This window comes from Vulpes vulpes, chromosome 12, assembly GCF_048418805.1.
Source record: "Vulpes vulpes isolate BD-2025 chromosome 12, VulVul3, whole genome shotgun sequence".
Lineage (NCBI taxonomy): Eukaryota > Metazoa > Chordata > Mammalia > Carnivora > Canidae > Vulpes > Vulpes vulpes.
In genome coordinates, this window is record NC_132791.1 from 68,286,767 (window position 1) to 68,308,202 (window position 21,436).

At 37.7% G+C, this 21,436-nt stretch overlaps 1 protein-coding gene across 9 annotated transcripts in view; it reads right to left on the reverse strand.

The window, feature by feature from the left end:
- AP3S1 (adaptor related protein complex 3 subunit sigma 1) overlaps positions 1–21,420 on the reverse strand; it is a 67,722-nt gene extending 46,302 nt beyond the window's left edge. For 8 of the 9 annotated variants that reach the window (XR_011995605.1, XR_011995604.1, XM_072728775.1 and 5 more), the window contains exon 1: positions 21,222–21,420. Coding sequence is in view for 7 of the 9 variants with exons in the window: in XM_072728775.1 (XP_072584876.1) it covers positions 21,222–21,290 (69 nt within the window). In the remaining 2 variants the exon portion in view is untranslated. The remainder of the gene's footprint in view (positions 1–21,221) is intronic. The other variant, XM_072728778.1, reaches the window with a different exon arrangement.
- Between the last annotated feature and the right edge of the window lie 16 nt (positions 21,421–21,436).

Below are 21,436 nucleotides of genomic sequence, written 5' to 3' on the forward strand. Positions count from 1 at the left end.
TAATAATCCTATTACCATAAAGAGAATAAACAGTAATTTTAAATCTCTCCACCAAAAATAAATCAAGCCCTAATGGCTTTAACACTAAGTGTGACCAATGATTCAAGAAAGAGACCACACCAATCTTACACAACTCTTCCAAAGCACATATAAAGAATTAACATTTTCAATTTATTTTATGAGGCCAATATTGACACAAAATCAGACAAGGAATATATGAGAAATGAACACTGCAGGCCAATCTCACCAAAAAGCATAGATACAAAAATAAAATAAAAAAATTAATATATCCTGTCCCAAATGGGTTTATCCTAGTACTGTCAGGTTGATTCAATATTAGAAAACAGACTGATGTAATTTTAATTTTCTACATTAATAGATTTAAGGAGAAAAAAATAGATCATTCAAAAGATGCAGAAAAAAGCATCTGATAAAATTAAACAATTCTTGAATAAAAAGAAAAAAAATACTCTTGGTAAATTCAAGAGAACTTCCTCTAATTAAGACTACCCAAAAGACATCTTTTGCAAACATATTCACAAACAAAATATGTAAACAGTTTCTTCTTTTTAAGATCAGAAACAAGATAGGTTAACTGTAATGGTTTTCCTATTCAATGCCATATCAGCTGTCATCAATACAAGAAAAACAAGAAAAAGAAATAAAAGATAAAAGAATTTCAAAGAAATAAAACTGTCATTCACAGACCACAAGATTTTCCATGTAGAAAATCTAACACAATTTACACAAAAGTGTTAAAATTAATATAACAAGATAGAGCCAGCACAAAAACTCCATTGCAGTTCTAAACTTCTCCAACTGTCAGGTGGAAGACATAATTTTAAAAAGATACCACATACAATACTCTCAAAAAACAAGCTGTGCTAGGAATAAGTGAAACAAAAACATGCAAGACTTCTGTGAAGAAAATATAAAACTTTATCAAAAAAACTTAAAGAGCTAAGTAAATGGAAAAATGTATAGTGACTAGATTGAATAATTCAATATTATGAAGATACCAATCTCCTTAAAGTGCTCCAAAGTATCAAAGTAATTCTAATCAAAATCTCAATGTAGGGGCACCTGGGTGGTTCAGTGGGTTAGAGTCTGCCTTCAGCTCAGGTCATGATCCCAGGGTCCTGGAATTAAGCCCTGCATCAGGCTCCCTGCTCAGTGGGGAGCCTGCTTCTCCCTCTCCCTCTGTCAACTCCCCTGCTAGTTCTCTCTCTCTCATAAATAAATAAATTTTAAAAATCTTTTCAAAAATTCCAATACATATAAACTTGAAAACCTGAATCTGTCTCCAACACATATATATTAAATCAGAAGACAAGAATGACAAGACACTCCCGAGTAGAATGTAAGAGGGTCTGCTGAGCAGGTAAAAATTATTATAAAGTCACAGTAATTAAGATAACATGATACTGGTATACAAAAAGTGATACTGGTGCACAAATAGGGAAACTGACTAATGGAACTGAACCATAAACACACCCACACAAATATAAGGTAATTTAGTTTAAAACATACAGTAGGCTTTGTAGAACAGAAGGGAAAGGAAGGACATTTCCATGAATGGTGCCAGAATAAAAACTGTTGTTTTCTTTCTGTTTTAGATCTCTTATGTTATACTAAAAAATCACTCCCAGGTTGGTTAAAAATGAATGTCAATGCTTATACTATAAAGCTTTAAAAATATAATAGGGAAGTATCTTTATGACCTTGTAATAGTGCTAGACTTTTAAATAAAACACAAAATAAGGCTAACCATAAAGAAAAAGACTGGCAAATTTGATCATATCAAAAGCAAGCATTTCTAATGCTCAAAAGACACCAGAAAAAGAAGTGAAAGCTATGAACGCAAAGAATATAGCTGCAATACATAAAAACTGACAAAGGAATAATACTGTGTATATAAAAAACACTTAGACGTCAGTAAGAAAAACATCTCAATATAAAAACGACTGGCAAAACAGAACTTAGGAAATCATCAAGAAAAGGAAATTATAATGGTAAACTATGGAAGAGGTTCAACTTCACACAGGAGAAAAAGAAAAAGAAAAAAGGAAAAAAAAAAAAAAAACCCTACTAGTTAAAAATTACAATGACAACATTAAGTACTCATGCTACCAGCGAAGATATATGTCTAACAATATCAAGTATTGGCAAGAATATGAAGCAACAAAGCACCCATACTAAAAGAACTGTAAATTGGTACAACCACTTCTGGAAACACACCAGCATTACCTAGTAAAAGCTGAACGTAAACATACCCAAGGACAAAGGTATTCAACTCCTAGTTACACCCTAAAGAAATTCAAAAAGATGTTTGCAAGACTGCTTATAGCAGCACTGTTTGTAACAGCAAAAAAGTCACAATATAAAATGTCCATCAATGTAAAATGTATAATAAACTGTGTTTCATTCCTGCATGGAATATTACAAAGCAATAAAAAGGACTGTAACTATATAAATACTAGAAATGAGCTTAGAAATGTTGAATTTTTTTTAATCAAGTCACAGAATATAAATACTATGATTCTACTTTTTAAAAGTTTAAGTATACGTAAAACTAAACAGTAAACTGTTTTTTTGAGGACAAAAATGTGGTAAAACAAAAATGAAAATGATTTTTAAAAATTCAAGATGGTGCTTATCTCTTAAGTACAAAGAGAACAGAATAGAATATGAGACATTCAGAAAGACTGGTAATTTTTTTTTAAAGGAGGTAGTGAACACACAGCAATTCAAGTATTAGTTCCTACACCTTGCAGATATTCAATATATACATTTATTTGCATTTATTCAATATTTCATAAAAATATTCAAATGAGCAAAGCAGAGAGGAAGGAAGAAAAAAGCTGCCCTCTTCCTTTCTTAGGTTTGCTTGATCATCTCCATCTCCTTCTAGTTTTCATCTAGAGCTAAAAGGAGTCCCTTGGATTACCTTACTTCCTCTTGTGGCTTCAACCGTGTTATCTCCCTAATCTTTCATTCTCCTATATCCCTAGTGCTTAAAGGAAGCCTATCTTCTTTTCTGAGTTGGTGACAGATATTTCCAGCTTACAGACATCTCCAGTTATATTCCATAAGGTGATAATAAAACTTACATGTGAAAGACTAAAAACATCACATTTCTTCTAAAACTTGTTTTCTCTCCTTTTTAAATTCAAGTATAATTGAACAATCTTATATTAGTTTTAGGTATACAAAAAGTGATTTGACAATTCTATACATTGTTTAACACTCAGCACATTAAGTGTAGTCACCATCTGTCATCATTCAATATCATTACAATGATACTGACCATGTTCCATAGGCTGTACTTTCCATCTCTGTGATGTATTTATTCTAACTATTAGTATGTACCTCTTAACAAAACCCATTTTCATTACTATATTTCTAATCTCAGTTAATGGCATTACCATTTACCCCATCTCTTAAGCCAAAAATCTTGATGATTCCTTTTCTTTCACTTCCCATGTCCATTGGGTCACTAAGTCCTATTAATTCAACTGAAGAAACAACAGTAAACTTGGATTCAAAGATAATATCTCAACTCCGATTCCTATTCTAACCCAGAATAATTTAAGAACCACCTAAATACTCTGCCATCTGTTTTTCCACTCCAAATCATCCCACCCATGTCACTAGAATTACTTCCTAAATAATAGTATTTGTTACTTCCTTTCTTTTTTTTTTCCAAGCTAAACTGTATCCATCTTTATTAAAGACACTTTTCATAAACAATCATGGTATTCAGGCAGGACATGGGCAGATGATCGTTAACAGTATACAACAACTTTCAAACTCCCTTCTTCAATGGACTACCAAAATCAGAAAGCCACTATAAAACCCAATGAAGTGTTCATGTGATGCTCTGAACAGGGAAAAGTTTAGAGTGAGGGTTGACAGTTCACATTTAGCATGTTGTTTAACAACTTTTCACAAGCTGACCCTGACTTTCAGGAAATGAAATGAAAATGGCAGAATTATCAATCTGAATATCCACAAGCTAAAAAAAGGAACTCTTTTGAGGGACACCATCTCAGTGGTAACACTGTAAAGTCCAGATTGCCTGACATACTGGGAACCATTTCATGGGGTCAAGTTCCAACAGGTCTCTGGGTTTAAGGGAGTCAAGTCTATGTTGAAGGCAGAGAGGGAGAAGAGGACATAAAAAAATGAATTTTAGTTTTTCCACACCACCAAGGTGGCTCATGTGTGTCAACATCAAGGAATCCCTCCTCCTGGGAGCCAAGAGGAAGTTTCTCAAAACTAGAAGGAGAAGGTGTTTTTCCCTCTTGTTATCAATCTAGCTTCAGAGATATTCTATTAGTGATATATGCCCTTCCCCCAAAACAACAATGAAGTGTTCGTGTGCTAACAACATAGCTTAAAAAAAAAAGTAAAACAAAATTCTGCATTTTTATAAAACTTGATAAAAAATAGTATTTCAAACTGTACAGTCACCAGAAGTACACAGTTATCAAAAATGTACACACTTCACTTGGCGTGTCCAGCACCTTCAGCTTTCTGTGCCTGGTCTGTTTTGGCATCTCCATTTTCTGCATATTTCCATCCTTGACAGCATCAGCTTTCCCCTTTTTCCCTTTGGGTACCTTCTCTCCCTTCTTTGCAGGGGCCATTTTAGGCTTGGGCTCTGGCTTTGAAGGAGCAGGTTTAGCAGATAACCTTGCAGATCTTCTCTGTGGCTCATCCTTCACCTTGGCTTTATCTCCTTTAGCATCCCCTTCAGCCTTTCTCTTGGGCATTGTGGCAACAGCGGCGGGACGTAAGCGCTGGACGCGGGGATGCAGTGGCACGCGGGCTTTGGCCAGTCCAGGGGTCGTTCCTGCCTCTTCTTGTTCACACTGCTCCTGTTACTTCCTTTCTTAAAGCACTCTAGTTTCCATCCGACCTAACATCCAAACTCCCTACCAGGCCATAAACAAAACTTTCCAAAATTGAATCCTGATCTACCTCTGAGCTTTCATCATCTATTTCTTTTCCCCTACACAATGTGCTTCAACCACACTGAACTTCTTACCATGCACTCCCTTCTTATTTTCCTACTTTCTCACCCTATTCTCTAGCAATACTCTTTTAAGACTCAGATCAAAGATGATGGCTTCTGTCAAGTCTTTTCTTACTTTCCTAGGAAAAATGAGTTCCTTGATCCTCTGTGCTTCCTTGGTACTGTTTCTATTCATAACATACACTTTTGACAGTGTGCTCAAATTTCCTTTGTAAATATCTGAATTCTATCAGACTCCAACCCTCTCCAAATCTTCTTTAAATCTGAAATGCTGAACAGAGTGGCTGGCATAGAGTCATCAATATAAGTACCCTGAATAAATGAATATTGAACGTAGAAGATGAGATCCATATCCATATATATTATCAAACATCTGGGTTACATGACACACTCGAAAAAAAGGGGACAATAAAGTTAAGGGGCTATGGTGTGGTAGTTAAAGCTATGAGCTCTGTCCTAATTAAGACAGTAGATTAAATGCATAAAAACATCTATTTTTTTGTGGCCTTCTCAAACCCCAGCTAAGACAATATTAAGATTTTTTCCTTTTTTTTTTTTTTTTTTTTTTAAGGGAACACGAGGATAAGGAAAATAAGAAAGACAGGGCAACAAAATTTAGTAAGTGCCTGAATGAGTGGTCAAGTATTAAGTAATCTCAGAAAACTTAATCCCAAATTGGTGACAGGGAAACCCAAGAACTAACCCAATTTGTATCACAAAATAGCCAAAGGCTCAAGAATTACTGCTTTTAGGTACTTGTGGAAGAGAAGATGCAAAGAGTGTAAAAGAAGGAGGACTGTTTCAGAGGTAGAAGGACCACTAAATTCCCTCTACCATCCCCAAGAAAAGTCTGTAAACATATTTCATGCAGTAGATAAAACAGAGGGTCTTTGGAGAGCATGGGGTACCATGGTGGGTAAAATAATGGCTCACCAAAGATGACAGCATCCTACGAATATACCCTCTTACATGCCAAAGAGGACTTTACAGGTGTGATTCAAGTAATGACCCTGAGTTGGGAAGATTATTCCAGATTATTCCATTGGACCTAATCTCATCATGAGGCTTGGGCCTTTCCTGGGCTGCGGTCAGAGGAAGATGTGAGAAGAGTCAAAGAGATGCCATGCAGTTGGTTATGATGATGGAGGAAGACGGCCAAGAGCCAAAGAATGTGGGCGGCCTCTGGGAGCTGGAAAAGGCGAAGAAATGAATTCTCTCATAAGAGCCTTCAGAAAGGGCTATAGTTTTGAGATGATACTTGATTTTAGCCCAGTAAATCCCATATCAGACTTGTAACTCACAGAACTGTATGATAACAAGCTTGTACTATTTTAAGCCACTAAGTTTGTGGTCTTTTGTCAGAGCACCAATAAAAAGCAAATACAGACACTGTACCAAAAACAGGGAGTTTAGGAAAATGTACACATGCCTGACGCTAGCCCTTTTTTCAATCGGTTCCCAGAATACCTAAGCCAGGCCTTCTTCACCTTCTAGGCAGGAGCCAAACTTCTCCAGGATCTCTATCTAGTCTAAAGATAATGACATACAAAGTTCCAACAATGGCAGAATCTGTTATCTGTTCACCAGAAAGTAGTTCCTTTACTTCCCAGACACACAATTCAACAATATTTTTCATTCTTCCTTGAATTAACTAACATAGACCCACACAAACCTGTTCTGGCCAGTGGAATACCTCAAAGGCTACAACTGAAAGACAAATGTGCTTATCTCTTCACAACTCAACATTCTGTGAAACCATGTTGAAAGCCTGAAAACTGGCCACTAGGAGTGTACTATCACCATGTAGTAAATGCTACAAATTATAGATTTTTTCCTCCCAGGTGAAACGGTTGTGAAAAATATACCATCCAAGCTTCACCCATAACAATTTCTGCACAATTTCCCATGTTAACTAGATGCAGAAATTCCTTTGATCCTTTCCTCAGGAACAACAAATGTCCACGAAGAAGTTTCTAGCTGATCAGCATCACCAAATTGGAATCTATGTGAAAAATAAACTTTTATTGTGGTAAGCCACTAAAATTTAGGGGATTGTTAACAGCAATTGTCATTTTTACACCAGCTAAACTGCCTAGCAATCAAGTACAGCTCATATAGGCAACCGGTGATCATCGATTCAGAGCCTCTAATTAGCTTTTAGAATACAACCCTTAGACAGGAGCAGTCAGTCAAGGATTACTGGACATCTGAAGACAGCTCTCACATAAAAACTAAAGACAAAATATGGAGTGAAAGTAACTCAGAGAAAACCAAGCATGGCAGAGAACTGTAGAATATTTATCATTAATATCAGAGAAATAATAAAGAAATTACAACCATGAAACAAGAACAGCATACTATAAAATAACAACATGCAGAAATTTTCAAAGGAGCTCTTGAAAATTAAAAATTTAAGATTTTTTTTTTTAATTCAGGGGAAAGACTGGAAAATAAAGTTGAGAAAAAAATCAACCACACAATAGAGCCAAAGGGCAAAATGACAGAAAACAGAAGAAAAAGAATAAGAAAAACAGAACAGTCCAGAGGACATGCTGCATAAAAAGAGATTCAAAAAGAAACTAGAAAACAGAATGATTTTTCAAGCAGAGAGAAAAAAAATTTCCAGAATAAAAGAGCTCATCAAGTACTCAGCACAACTGATAAAAACAGCCTCAGAGCTAGGATCTGAGACACTTTAGAAATTGCAAAAAAAAACAAGTCTACATATTTTCTTGACAGTAAAAGTAGATCATACACAAAGAAAACATATTCAAAATTGCTTCAAGCTTTTTGATAGCAATACTGGAAACTAAAAGATAACGGAGCAATGCCTTCAATATTCTTTTTTTTTTTTTAAGATTTTATTTATTTATTCATGAGCGATACAGAGAGAGAGGCAGAGACACAGGCAGAGAGAGAGAAGCAGGCTCCATGCAGGGAGCCTGACGTAGGTCTCGATCCCAGGTCTCCAGGATCACACACTGGGCCGAAGGCAGGTGCCAAACCACTGAGCCACCCAGGCATCCCTGCCTTCAGTATTCTGAGGAAAAGTTATTTCCAACCCAGAATTCTATAGACAGGCAGTGTGAAGTTATAATAAGACACTGCAGACAAGCAAGCTCTCAAAAAACCTATCTCCTTACATGGCTTTGCTCAGGAAATCACCGGAAGATGTGTTCTACCACAGTAAGGTAATAAACCATGCAAAAACGCAATAGGAGATCCAACATAAAAACAGGCTAAAGATATTCCAAAGGTAACAGAGACATAAACCATCCAACAGGTCTAAATTGGGCCTACTCAAAAGATTTCAGAAGAGATGTCTTCAGGAACATGAAACTGATGGAAGCAGCATATGATTGAGACAACTGACAAAGACCTGAATTAGTGAGAAGTAAATAAAAAACTAGGTCAAAGAAAAAGGCGATTTTTTTTCCCAAGAAAAATAAACTGTCAGGAGAGAAAAAACGAAGCAAAATTTACAACATGGTTCAGGTGAGAAAAGCATTTACATAGTAAATTAGCGAAAACACCAGATACTGCTCTAACCAGTATTATGAAATAACAATGAGAAGACTGAGAAGGATATAGATGTTGGGTGGGATAGGGTGGAGAGCTAAATAAGCATTTTCAATAGCATAAATCAATAGATTATGCCTGCAACTGAAAAAAATCAGGCAGCAAAATAAGCTCATTATTCAGAGACATGTAAATATTGAGTAATCAGCTAAAAAGTACTTACCTGTGGGAAGAGGGAAATGAAAGAATGTTATTTTTCATAATAAGTCTTACAGAAGAACTATTAGATTCTTTTAATCTATGTGCTTGTATAACTTTGTTAAACAAAGGAAAAATAAAGAAGGAAAGGAAGAGAGTATGAAACCCGCAACTGACTATATCGGTCTATTCCTGCATACATTCTTTATTAAAACTGTGCGACTTTGAACAAGTTGCTTAACCTGAATAACAGGGTGAATAACATAACATTTATAGCATAAATAACAATACCTACCTCATACAGTTGTTGGGAGGACTGAGTTAAAATACATAAAACTATTAAAAAATAATACATGGCAGATAATAAGCACGGATTAACAAGGACTTATTTAAAATATCTGTCTCTGGGACTGTCTGTAAAATAAGCTCTAGAGTTCTAATGATAGGTGTAAAGATCTAATAGGAGTTTTCTCCTAAGGAAAGTTATCTTTTTGTATGACGTTATTGTTTATAAACAAGTTATGGATTATGAAAGCTAAACATTAACTATATTTTATTATTCTATCAGTGAAAATAATTTCTCGTATAAACTCAAAACTACCATTCATAATCATCTTTGTTAAAATGCCAGCAATACTCATCTAAGAAAATCAATATTGAAAAGAATGCCTTAAAATTGTAATCAAACATCCAAAGTCTAAGATTAAACAAATCAAGTCTCTGCTGACATAAGACAATTTCCCTTTTTCTAACAATCAATTTAACTCATTAGCTTTCATAAAGAAGCCTGGAGCTTGCTTCAGGCTGATCAGACTTCCTAACACTGTAGCTCCATCATAGAAGTCAACAGATAATATTTCAATCTAAAGACAACTATAGTTACATAAAGGCAACAATTTTTATTATTTTAAATACTTAATGCATTAATGAAAATTAATTTTTGAATATTCAGTAACCCACTAACAAAACTTTCTTTACCTATGTTCCTTTCCTGTTCTTATGTATATGTCATAAACTTTAAAACCAAAATGTCCCTCTAATCAAATAGTAAATATGTCATTTTCTTCCTCCTTCCTTCCCTTCCACATACACTCAGAGAATTTTTTTTTTAAAGATTCATTTATTCATGAGAGACAAAGAGATAGAGAGAGAGGCAGAGACACAGGCAGAGGGAGAAGCAGGCTCCTTACAGGAGCCAGATGTGGGACTCGATCCCAGATCCCGGAATCACAACCGGAGCCCAAGGCAGCCGACCAACCACTGAGCCACCCAGGCATCCCCAGAGAATTTTTTTTCTTACAAAGCATTCAGTGACTCTGCTAGACACTAGAATATCAAGTATTACCAAGATGAAAGAGAAACAGACTTTTTTCTCAGAGAGCTTAAAACAGGAAATAAAATGAATATAATCATTTAAAACTTTTATTTAGTTTATTTAGTGCTCTGTATCTTGCTTTTTAATATTTCCAAAGAGAAACAGATGTCTTTATAATAAAAGAGAATAATTCCTGACATAAGAATGATACAAATAATATACTATAAGAGATAAAGGGGAACACTGATTTTCAATAGCAAGATCATCTTCAAAGAGAGATATCCAGAAAGTGACTTATAGAATAAGCAGAATTTAGAAATTCAGAGAATAGAGAATGTGAAGTTGCATAGCATTCAAAGCAGAAAAAACCAAAATGAATAACAAAAAATCCCTAACAAAACCATGGGATCAGGAGAGCAAGGTGCATATATATATAAGAAATAATTAGTTCACTTTCATTAAAAGTAAGAGAGGTATGAAAACTAAGCCTCAGAGCACCCCAACATTTAGAAATCATGAAAAAGAAAAGGTCCCAGCAAAAAAAGTTCAGTGACTCTGTTTTTTTTCCCAGATTCCCAACCAGGAAGTCTGACTAGAGACTTGGTGTTACCTAAGTAGGCCTCATTTTAGCCTGAGTGCATAAAGAAAAAGCAAAGAGAATGGATCTACCCTTATATCCCAAATTTAAGGGTAGAGTTTTAGTACTTGGCCCAGATCCTTCATTAAATTTCTTTAGAGAAAACCCCTCTAGTATCTTCCCTCACAATGTATAAAAATGTATTAAAGCTGCTTAGCACAACAAAGCAAGTGCTCAATAAATGGTAGCTATTATTAACACTCTAAAACTAGCATCCACTATACTAAGATATTGCCCAGTTTCAGTGGCAGAAGCCCAATATTTTTATTTAAATAACATACAGCTGAGAAGTGACAGACTGAGTTTAAAATATTTAAAGAGAGAGTCTGAACCATGGTGGCAGCTGAAAGGTCTGAGAACTCAAGGTAAAATTGGGGGCACGGGGGTTGGAGTAAGAGACCAAGACAATGCAATGAGTAAAGAACAGCTGTCTTGGGATCCCTGGGTGGCGCAGCGGTTTGGCGCCTGCCTTTGGCCCAGGGCGCGATCCTGGAGACCTGGGATCGAATCCCACGTCAGGCTCCCGGTGCACGGAGCCTGCTTCTCCCTCTGCCTGTGTCTCTGCCTCTCTCTCTCTCTCTCTGTATGACTATCATAAATAAAAAAAAAAAAAAAAAAAAAAAAGAACAGCTGTCTTTTCCACAAACAGTGCTGGAAAAATTAGATAGCCACATGCAAAAGGATGAAGTTAGATCCTTATCTTAGGTCATATATAAAACTAACTCAAAATGGATCATAGACCTAAATGTAAGAACTCCCTGCTCAGGGGGAGTCTGCTTCTCCCTCTCCTTCTGCCTTTCCCCCTGCTCAGGCTTGTGCCCCCTCCCTCACTCCCTCTAATAAATAAATCTTAAAAAAAAAAAAGAAAGAAAAGAAAAGAAAAGAAATTGTCCTAAATTTAGATTAACAGTGAGTCATATGCACAAATGTGAATACAATATATTGTATTGAACTGTACACTCTTTTTTTTTAAAAAAAAAGAGTTTATTTATTCGTAAGAGACACAGAGACAGAAACATAGGCAGAGGGAGAAGCAGGCTCCCTACAGGGAGCTTGATGTGGGACTCAATCCCAGGACCCCAGGATCACACCTTGAGCGAAAGGCAGATGTCTGCTCAACTACTGAGCCACCCAGGCATCCTGAACTGTACACTTTTTTTTTAATTTATCTATATTATTGTATTTATTTATTTATTTATTTATTTATGATAAATTTATTTTTTATTGGTGTTCAATTTGCCAACATACAGAATAACACCCAGTACACTTTCAATGGGTAAATTTTATAGCATGTGAATTAAATCTTTTAAAGATTAGGTCATTCTTAAAAAAAAAAAAAATAGCTGGGGCAAGTTTTAGAACTTTCTCCTAAAAACGTCTCCTTATGAAACTGTTCTCTGGAAGAATTTTGGAGGACTTTGTATTCTGTAGTAAGTAAGAAGTTCATTTCAAAACAAAGCCTACAAAGAGATAGTTTATTCTGCAGAAACATAAAAAATATCTGACAACAATCTCTGGAATATTCTACAGTTCCTCAGTTACATAATCTTCCAACCAACAGTACAAAGTAACAAGTAGTAGTAATAATAAAAGTAACTGTAATTATCAATTTTGTTATTAGCCTATATTATCTGCCAGTATTTTCTTATTATTTAATCTTTATCAAAAAGAAACCTTATCCAAAATAAAAGTCCACAGTAGTAGGCTAGCTAGATAAATTATGATACATTAAACAATGAACTATTATGCAGTCATTACAAATTACTTTCTGGATATGACACCAAAAGAACAGGAGACACCCCCTCCCCAACAAAAGATAAACTGGACCTTACCAAAATTAAAAACTATTGTGCATCAAAGGATGTTGTTATCCTTTGAAAAAAGATGCCATTGCTTAGGTGAAAAGGTAGCCCATGGGTTGGGAGAAAATGTTTGTAAATCATGTATCTGATAAGGGACAGCTATCTAGAATATATAAAGGACTCCTAGAACTCATCATCAGCAACAACAATAACAACAAAGGGTTGAAAAATGGACAAAGGACTTAATATACATTCTCTCGAAGATATATAGTCAGTAAGCACATGAAAAGATTCTCAACATCAGGATACCTGAGTGGCTCAGCGGTTGAGTGTTTGCCTTCGGCTTGGGGCATGATCCCAGGATCCGGGATCAAGTCCCACATCAGGCTCTGGGCAGGGAGTCTGCCTCTCTCTCTCTCTGTCTCTTAAGAATAAATAAATAAATCTTAAAAAAAAAAAGATTCTCAACATCAATGTCATTACACAAATGTAAAACAAATCACAATGAGATAGTACTTCACAGCCATTTGGAAAGCCAGGATGAAAAAAAACTGAAAACAACAAGTATCAGCAGGATGCAGAAAAATTAGAACCCTTGTGCATTGCTGGAGGGAACGTAAAATGGTGCAGCTACCATTTTACAGCAAATTCTAAAACAAATTGAATACAGAATTATCATATGATCCAGCAATTCCACTTCTGGGTGGAAAAAGAAGTAAAGCAGGGACTCAAACAGATATTTGTACACTCATGTTCCCAAATATATCTAACGATCCATTTTTCATAGCAGGATTATTCACAACAGTCAAAAAGTTAAAGCAATCCAAATAAATAACATGTAGTGTACACATACATATAATGGATTATCCACTCTTAAAAAAGAAATTCTGACACATGCTACATCGGTGAACCTTGAAGACATCATACTAAGTGAAGTAAGCCAGTCACAAAAGGACAAATAGGGTATGATTCCTTTTTTATGATGGTCATAGAGTAGTCAAACTGAGTCAAAAAAATAGAATGGTGGTTGCTAGTGGCTGGGAGAAGGGGAGAATGAGGAGTCAGTGTTTAATGTGTAAAAGTTTCAATTTGTAAAGACAAAGGAGTTCTCCAGATAGGGATAGTGGTGTTGGTTGCACAACAATGTGAATATACATAATGCCACAGAACTGTATGCTGAAAATGCTAAATATTATGTATATTTTTCCATCTTAAAAAACTTGGAAACATCACACTAAGATAATGACAGGAAGCAGCAGAATATATTTGTTGTGGGATGAGCTGGCAATCTTCCCCATTTAATTAGGTAGATAGCACACAAATCAAAACAATTCAGTGGGTCTGGCACATTGAAAAAGAGCCCTTTCCTCCTGTTAACACAGAACAATGACTGACAGCCAGAGATTCTTGAACTATACCAGCCTTCAAACAAGGCAGGAAAGATGTAAATGCTTTTCAGCGCAATAATAGAGGTGGTCTACTGGGCTTCACATCAACTGTGCTCATCTATAATTAAGGTTGTGAGATGTCTGAGAAAAATAAATGCTTTTCTTCATGAGTTCACAAGTGACTTAGGAAATGGAAACAGCTTGATCACAGGTCTCATTAGTATAGAGGCTGCACAGAACTGGGGCAGTCACTTTTACCTTTATTTGTTGAGCTAGCATTCCCACCTCTCTGGAGCTTAAGGATTAGCTGGGGTAGAGAAGAAAATAAGCAGAAGAAAGCATCACTGCCTATCCTGTAGAGGTCAGAGGCATTGCTCAATTGTGCAAACTACAAGTAGGATTCAAGGCAAAAAATACCTCTTCTCATCAAGAGCATGTTGGGGATGATGTCATCAGCCTGAGAGAGGTGAAAAAGGGGCTGTATGATTGGGCAGGCAGGCATGATATGGCCGTGTTCTCTCCAGCCTCATCTCTTGCCCCCTCTTCCCTGTGATCATTCAGCAGGACTTCTTGCTATTCCTCAACACCAACTGTGGTCCCATTTGAGGGATCTCGCATCATTTTCTGCCTGAAATATTCTTTCCTCAGCTGTTCTCATACACTCCCTGACCTCATCTCATTCTCTTCTCAAATGTTATGTCCTGAAACAGGTTTTCCTTGATGATCTTATCTAATAGTCTCTCCCCCATCACTCTAACTACTTTCACTGTTTCATTTTTCTTTCGACGATCACAATTTTACACAATTTGTTTATTGTCTATTTCCTATCACTAGCATATGAAACTCTTAGTGCAAGGATGATATCTTAGTCATTACACCATTACCTGTGCTTAGAAAAGGGCCACACGAACAGCAAATATTTGTGGAAGAAATATGAGCTTGGCAAGAGAGAGGAGAGTACAATGGACAGGTCAAGGAGTATCCAAGAAGACCACTTCCTGTCAAAGCCTTGTCTAGAAGTGCCTCCCCTTGAAGTCTTAAGAACTTAACTAGGATGATGGTCTTTACTTCTTCTACTCTCTAATATCCTTCTGAGATTTGCCTGATCTTCCTGTAGAAAAATTTGTTTATCCCCACTTCAGTTCAAAGGATTTGGTAAGGGGAAGACTGATAAGGCAGAATGGGCAAGGAAAGAACAAGTGTAATTTATCCCAATATGAGAGTTTTATGTGACAAGAGGCTGGAAGAAGACTGGCTCCCCTAGGTGGACTACAACTCAAAATCGTGGCTTAGCAGCAACAGTGAAGAAATCCACAACTCACAAGTACAAAGACAACTCCAAGTGATAAAGAAAGAATTTCCCTTCAAGATGAGAAAACAGAAGGGCCTCCATACACTCAGGTATATATATAACTTCAATTTTGTAAAAAGAAAGACATACACAGAGGAAAAAAATGAATGCAAATTACGGAAATGCTATTTACATTAATTTATTTTTAAACATTTTAACAATAGCCAGACATTAACATATTTGGTCATCTTAAAGCCATAAATGTTCTATAAATCTACCAACATTATCAATGTATTCATTTTATGTTATTAATGTCTTAAAAATGTATATTCTGCACTGGAACATTATAGGAAGAAATACAATAAAGGTTAATAGTTAACTATGTATGGTGAAATAAAGATGACCTTAGTGAACTCAATACTTAAATGTTTTCCACAGAATCACAAAAAAAGGAAATGTATTTAAAAATTGAAATAAATAATTTAACAGTCAACAACTTTACTAAAGAAACACAATACAGCCACTCTATACAAAGCCTTCTGTTTCTTTGAAAGGCATAGGAATGACTTCTAATATTGTCATTTTATAAGCTTTCCACAAAAACTGAAAATCACTGTAACTCTGAACATTTTATTTCCTGGTTTAGAATTTTCAACAGGTTTAATATCAATTTTTTAAAAAGCAAGACTTTAAGGACACTTCCTACAAAAATCATGACTATATTAGAATTTAAATTTTTCAATGATCCTTTAACATAAGGAATTTATCTTGAGCTAAGATATTTTGTGGTACATGCACAGAATCACATATTAACAATATGTGTTTCCTGATATTGACAACCTTAGAAGCAACGTAAAACTATGGAAGAAAAAATACTATCTATTCAAAAGAAATAATATGCACTACTCAAGAGGGGATAGTGACACTTGTTTGCCTACTCAACATACATTCCCTCTATTACACCTTTCCAACAGAACAGTAAATTCATTCATGTTTCCACCCTCAGCTCCAAAGGTGGATTCTGATTAGTATTAGCAGTTACTTATCTTGTGTAGAACTAACTATACTGAAGGGGAAGACATACTCCAGGATTGCAGGAACAGATCACAAGCTACTTATAGACCGAATTGGTTATCACCAATTTCATGAGGAAACCAGCCTCTAGATATCAACTTTGTGAAGAAGGCAGAGAAAGAGAAAGAAAATGGATTTGTGATGAGATCATTAATTTGCTGAATCAAATAATTTTGGAATTACTATTCTGCACTTCCTACTATGTGTCCTAATAAGGTTCTTTTCAAGCAGATTTAAGTCAGGCTACACAAAACCCTATTTATGTAGTCAAAAGCATCCTAATTAATATGGAAAGAAATGAAATCGTTTGGAATTCTCTTAACAAAACAGCTCAAATGGTGTATGTTGCAATGTGTTAACACCTTAATCCTTAGAACTGTTGACAATTAATTTCTGATCATATAAAGAAGCTGAACTATCCCATCTGCCAAGAGTCACTAAGATAAGATGTTAGTAAACATGGATACATTGTTCTTAAAAATTTTTAAAGGAAAAAAAGTATACATACTTATATTTTTTGCTTTTTATGTCAACAAATTCAAAAAAGGAAAGAACAATCTTAAGTTCCTTCTAGGGTGTGCATTTAGTTGACAAGAATAATCAGATTTAGCTTATAAGAAAATTGAGGCAACCCACATATATAACAGTTTGGTAACTCATGTATGAACAGTGCATGTTACACATATACAATCTTTTGTATCTATGGAAACAACTACAACTAATTCATATAAAAGAAAAACATGTTCACTTTATTTAAAGTGGTATGTCATGGTTTATTAATAACACAGGAATCAAAACTCAAATTGTTTGATGGCTATGTAAAAAACATATCTGGCTTATGAACTATACGTCTCATTAGTCATTTATAGTAATAGAGAAGTATTGCCAGGCAAATATTAAAAGACTAAAGTTTATTGTGGCCAAGTTGCTGGGGCTAACCATCAACTAAAGAAACAATTAAACCAGGGAAAACAACTGAACTTCTGCAGTCATAGCTCAAGGAAAGAGAGGGCAAAAACACAAGAGGTGATGACAATGACATTCCGAGTCCATCCTTGAATTCTCAATATCTGACTCTAGCAGAATGAACCAAAAATTTCAGTTTAGCAAAATAAACGTGTGACTTCATATATATCAAATCTCACAGCAGCTGGGAGGCACAATCAAATGTAAAAAATCTAAAAACTGCTCAGTGCTAAACCATTATTGCTGGACTCAAATCTCAGGACCTTATCAGGACCATACCACTAGGTGCTCTTAATAAGTTTCAATCAAAACTGCCAATCTTGTTGAATATATACTTCTTAGGAGCTTCAACTTAAAACAGAAACAGCTGAAGTAATAGCTATTCCACCATTGCTTTTATCCTGAAGGCATGAATTCTTAAAACCTCCAGTTAATGAAGGATAAGATTTGGTGGAAAGGTGGAAGGAGACTTAGGAAGTCACTTCTAATCCAAACTGCCTATTAAGCAAGGAGAATCTAATGACTACATTAAGCAAGGATTTTCGAGAGCTTTCTATATTCAAAATTTAATGTTGACTGCTAGGGGTGACATAAATATATCTAAAATCCAATACCTTCTCTCAAGGAATCTATAGGATGCCCCAAGGAATTTTAGGCTGTGAAACCAAACACTGTACCATAATAAAGATAAAAATAAAATCCTAAGAACCAAGAGGAGTCATCCAGCAAAGACAAAAAGCTTTAGGAAATGTTTAAGTGATGTTTGAGTTAAATGTGGAACAAGAGGTCAAATCTGGACATTTGGCAATGGAAGGGAAGGACATTCCAGGCAATGAGAACAGAATAACTCTGAAGCCCTATACAAACAGACCTCATTTCCAAGTACTCTTTCCTTACATAGTCTGCTTTGGCCATGCCAGTTTTCTTGGTGTTCTTCAAATGGGGCATTCCATCCTCAGAGCCTTTACATCTGCTGCTCCCTCTGCCTGGAATGATCTACCCTCAAGGTTGGCTTTCTTACCTACTTCAAGTCTTTGCTCAAATGTCACCTTCTCAGTGAGAATTTACATGACCGTTCTATTTTAAATTGTCATCCTCACACTCCCTTATCACCCTACACTGCTTTATTTTTTTCCACAGCACTTACTAGTCTCTGACATGTTATATATTCTACTTATTAGCTTTGTCCATCTCCCTCCAGAAGAGAAGTTACGTTTGTTCATTTCCACTGGACATGACAGGCATGAAATGAATATATGCTGACAAACTAACTGGCTGATGGAATAAAGGAATGGAAAAGAATTCTGCCTTCAAATAGGTTATGTATGACCTAGCAGAAGTAAATATGTTACATTACTCTTGAATAATGAAAATATATGGTTGGCGAAACCCAACTTGATAAAAAGACGAATGCAGAGAAAGTTTCTGGCATCCTCACTCCTGTATACTCAGTGAACACTAGGTTATTTTTTTTTTTTACACCTCTTAGGTCCTTGCCCCTAATAACACTGTCATTGATGCAATTGCCGCTGCTGCCAGAACTGCCTTTTCCCACAGTAACCGTCACTGCTACCTCTGAGTAAGGGTAAAAGGTACTTCTATTCCTGGGGCGCCTCGGTGGCTTAGTCTATTAAGTAGCTGCTTTTGAGTCAGGTCATGACCCCAGGGTCCTGGGACACAGCCCCACAACCGGTTCCCTGCTCAGCAGGGAGTCTGCTTCTCCCTCTTCCCACCCTTCCTCTTGTGCTCTCTGCTCTTTCTCAAATAAAATCTTAAGAAAAAAATACATTTTTCTGTCAATGCTTAAATTCCACACTGCATGAGTGGTTACACTGATATTATGAACTAGCCAGGAAACTTACTGTTTTGAATACTGATTATTAAGTGAATATATGAGGGGCACCTGGGTGGCTCAAATGTCTGCCTTTGGCTCAGGTCATGATTCCAGGGTCCTGGGATCTGGCTCCCTGGTTAGTGGGGATCCTACTTCTCCATCTCCTCCCAGTTTGTGCTCTCTCTCGCTATCTCTGTCACTATCTCAGTCTCTAATAAAATAAAATATTCTTAAAAAATGTAGATATAAAAAAACACATCTTTGATTTCTGTTTCAGTGTCACAAAATACCTTTTCTTTACCACAAATGGATGACCAGGCAACGATTAAGAAAAAGATTCCTTCAATAATGATCACTACAGTACTTTAGGCAAATGGGTAAGATTGTAAAGTGAAGGGCATTTTTTTTTCCCACTCAGAAGGATCAAATATGATTTTATTCTGGGTTAAAAAATGATACCAAATTCGTAAACAAGAGCATTAGTATTTGATTTATACTATACTAAAGCCAAACAGAAACAGACGAAAATATTCTTTATCACCAGCAGAAGCAAAGCTACTTAAGGAAATGAAGAATAAGCTCAAGGTTTCATACTTCAACTAACACCTCCACAGACTGCATTATCGTTTTAAGTGAAGTGACATTTTCACATTTAATTTTTTAAGGGCAGGCATCACTTCCATCTGGGCTTTATCCACACAGAAGTGCTAGCGTTGGCACAATTTCAGTATTTAATTGAATGTTCATTTCTGACTGTAAGCAAAATGCCCCAATTCCAGCCAAGAGTTCTATCTCTACATGAATCCTTATACTGACAGCTCCACGTTTTACCTAGTGGTGAATTTTGCCCTCAGATAGGCACCTATGTCTGTAACCCTCGCTCAGTCATTAACAAATTACGTATCTTAGGGTATCTGAGTGGTTCAGTGGTTGAGCCTCCACCTTTGGCTCTGGTGGTTATTCCTGGGTCCTGGGACTGAGTTCCGCATCAGGCTCCCCCAGGGAGCCTGCTCCTCTCTCTGCCTATGTCTCTGCCTCTCTCTCTCTCTCTCTGTGCCTCTCATGAATAAATAAATAAAATCTTAAAAAAAAAAATCACGCAAAGTAAAAGCAATGTGTCAATATCATCAATTCATTTTCTCACTTTCTTCAACCCTCTTCTATGATCCTCATAAATGAGAGAGAAGGGCACCTGGGTGGCTCAGTGGTTGAGCATCTGCCTTTGGCTCAGGCCTTGATCCTGGGGTCCTGGGATGGAGTCCTGCATCAGGCTTCCTGCAGGGAGCCTCTTCTCCCTCTGCCTCTCTCATGAATAAATAAATAAAACCTTTTTTAAAAACTACTCATCTTTACCCCCCCCTCCCCTTAACACCTGCATTTTTTCAGCACTACTTACACTCCACGGAGTGTCTTTCTAAGTAAAAGAAAAGCTACACACGAGACCCAATTCCCTTAGGTAGAGAACTGCCAAACCAGCAGCTGCCATCGTTAACTTTCAGGTGGAGAGAGTCACAGCTGTCACGGGCCAAACGTCGCCAGTTATTGCAGGACTCCCTTTGCAGCCACCAGGGGAAAAGCCCGAGAAAAAGGTGAGGTCCTCACTTATCTTTTTTTTCTCTACAGGAGACACCTGAAAGTCACACCGGGCGGCGAGGGCCCAACCGCAGTACCCAGGAGAGAGCGTGCGGAGCGAGCGAGCTCAGCGGAACGCAGGAAGCCCAAGTTCCTGCGCGACGAGCGGATTACCGGGAAAAACAGAAGCCCATCTGTCCACGGCGGCAAGACAGCAGTCGGCCCCGAGCGGCTGCGAGTCGGGGAGGAGGGGCCGCGAGCCGCGGGCGGCGGAGGGCCGGGGCGCCCGGGGGGCTCGCGAGGGCAGGTGGGCTGCGGCCGCCCGGCCGCCGGGGCCCCCGCCCCGGGAAGTCCCCCGGAGCCTCGCCCGCGCCAGCCGGGAAGCCGCCCAGCCCACAGACAGGCGGAGGGGCCGCCCGGGCAGAGCCACGTCGGAGGACCGGAGCGGGAGGCTGACAGCCCGGGAGCGCGAAGGGCCGCGGCGCGCCTCCGGGGGTCGCCCTGAGGGCGCTGCCCGCCTGCCGACGACTCCCCCACGCGGATCGGCGGCGGCGGCGGCGGCGGCGGCTAGGCGGCGGGATACTCACGTAGGGCTGGTAGAACTTGGAGAGCCGCGGCTTCCCGTGGTTGTTGAAGATGAGGATCGCCTTGATCATGGCTGAGCCGGGCGGACCGGGTGGGCGCTGGGGGCCGGGGCGGGGGCGGGCGCGCGAGCCTCGCCTCGGGATCTCGCCGGCGATCCTTCCCACCCGCCCCCTCCCGCACGCGCGCGCGCGCGCTCCCGCGTCGCGGGGCGGGGCCT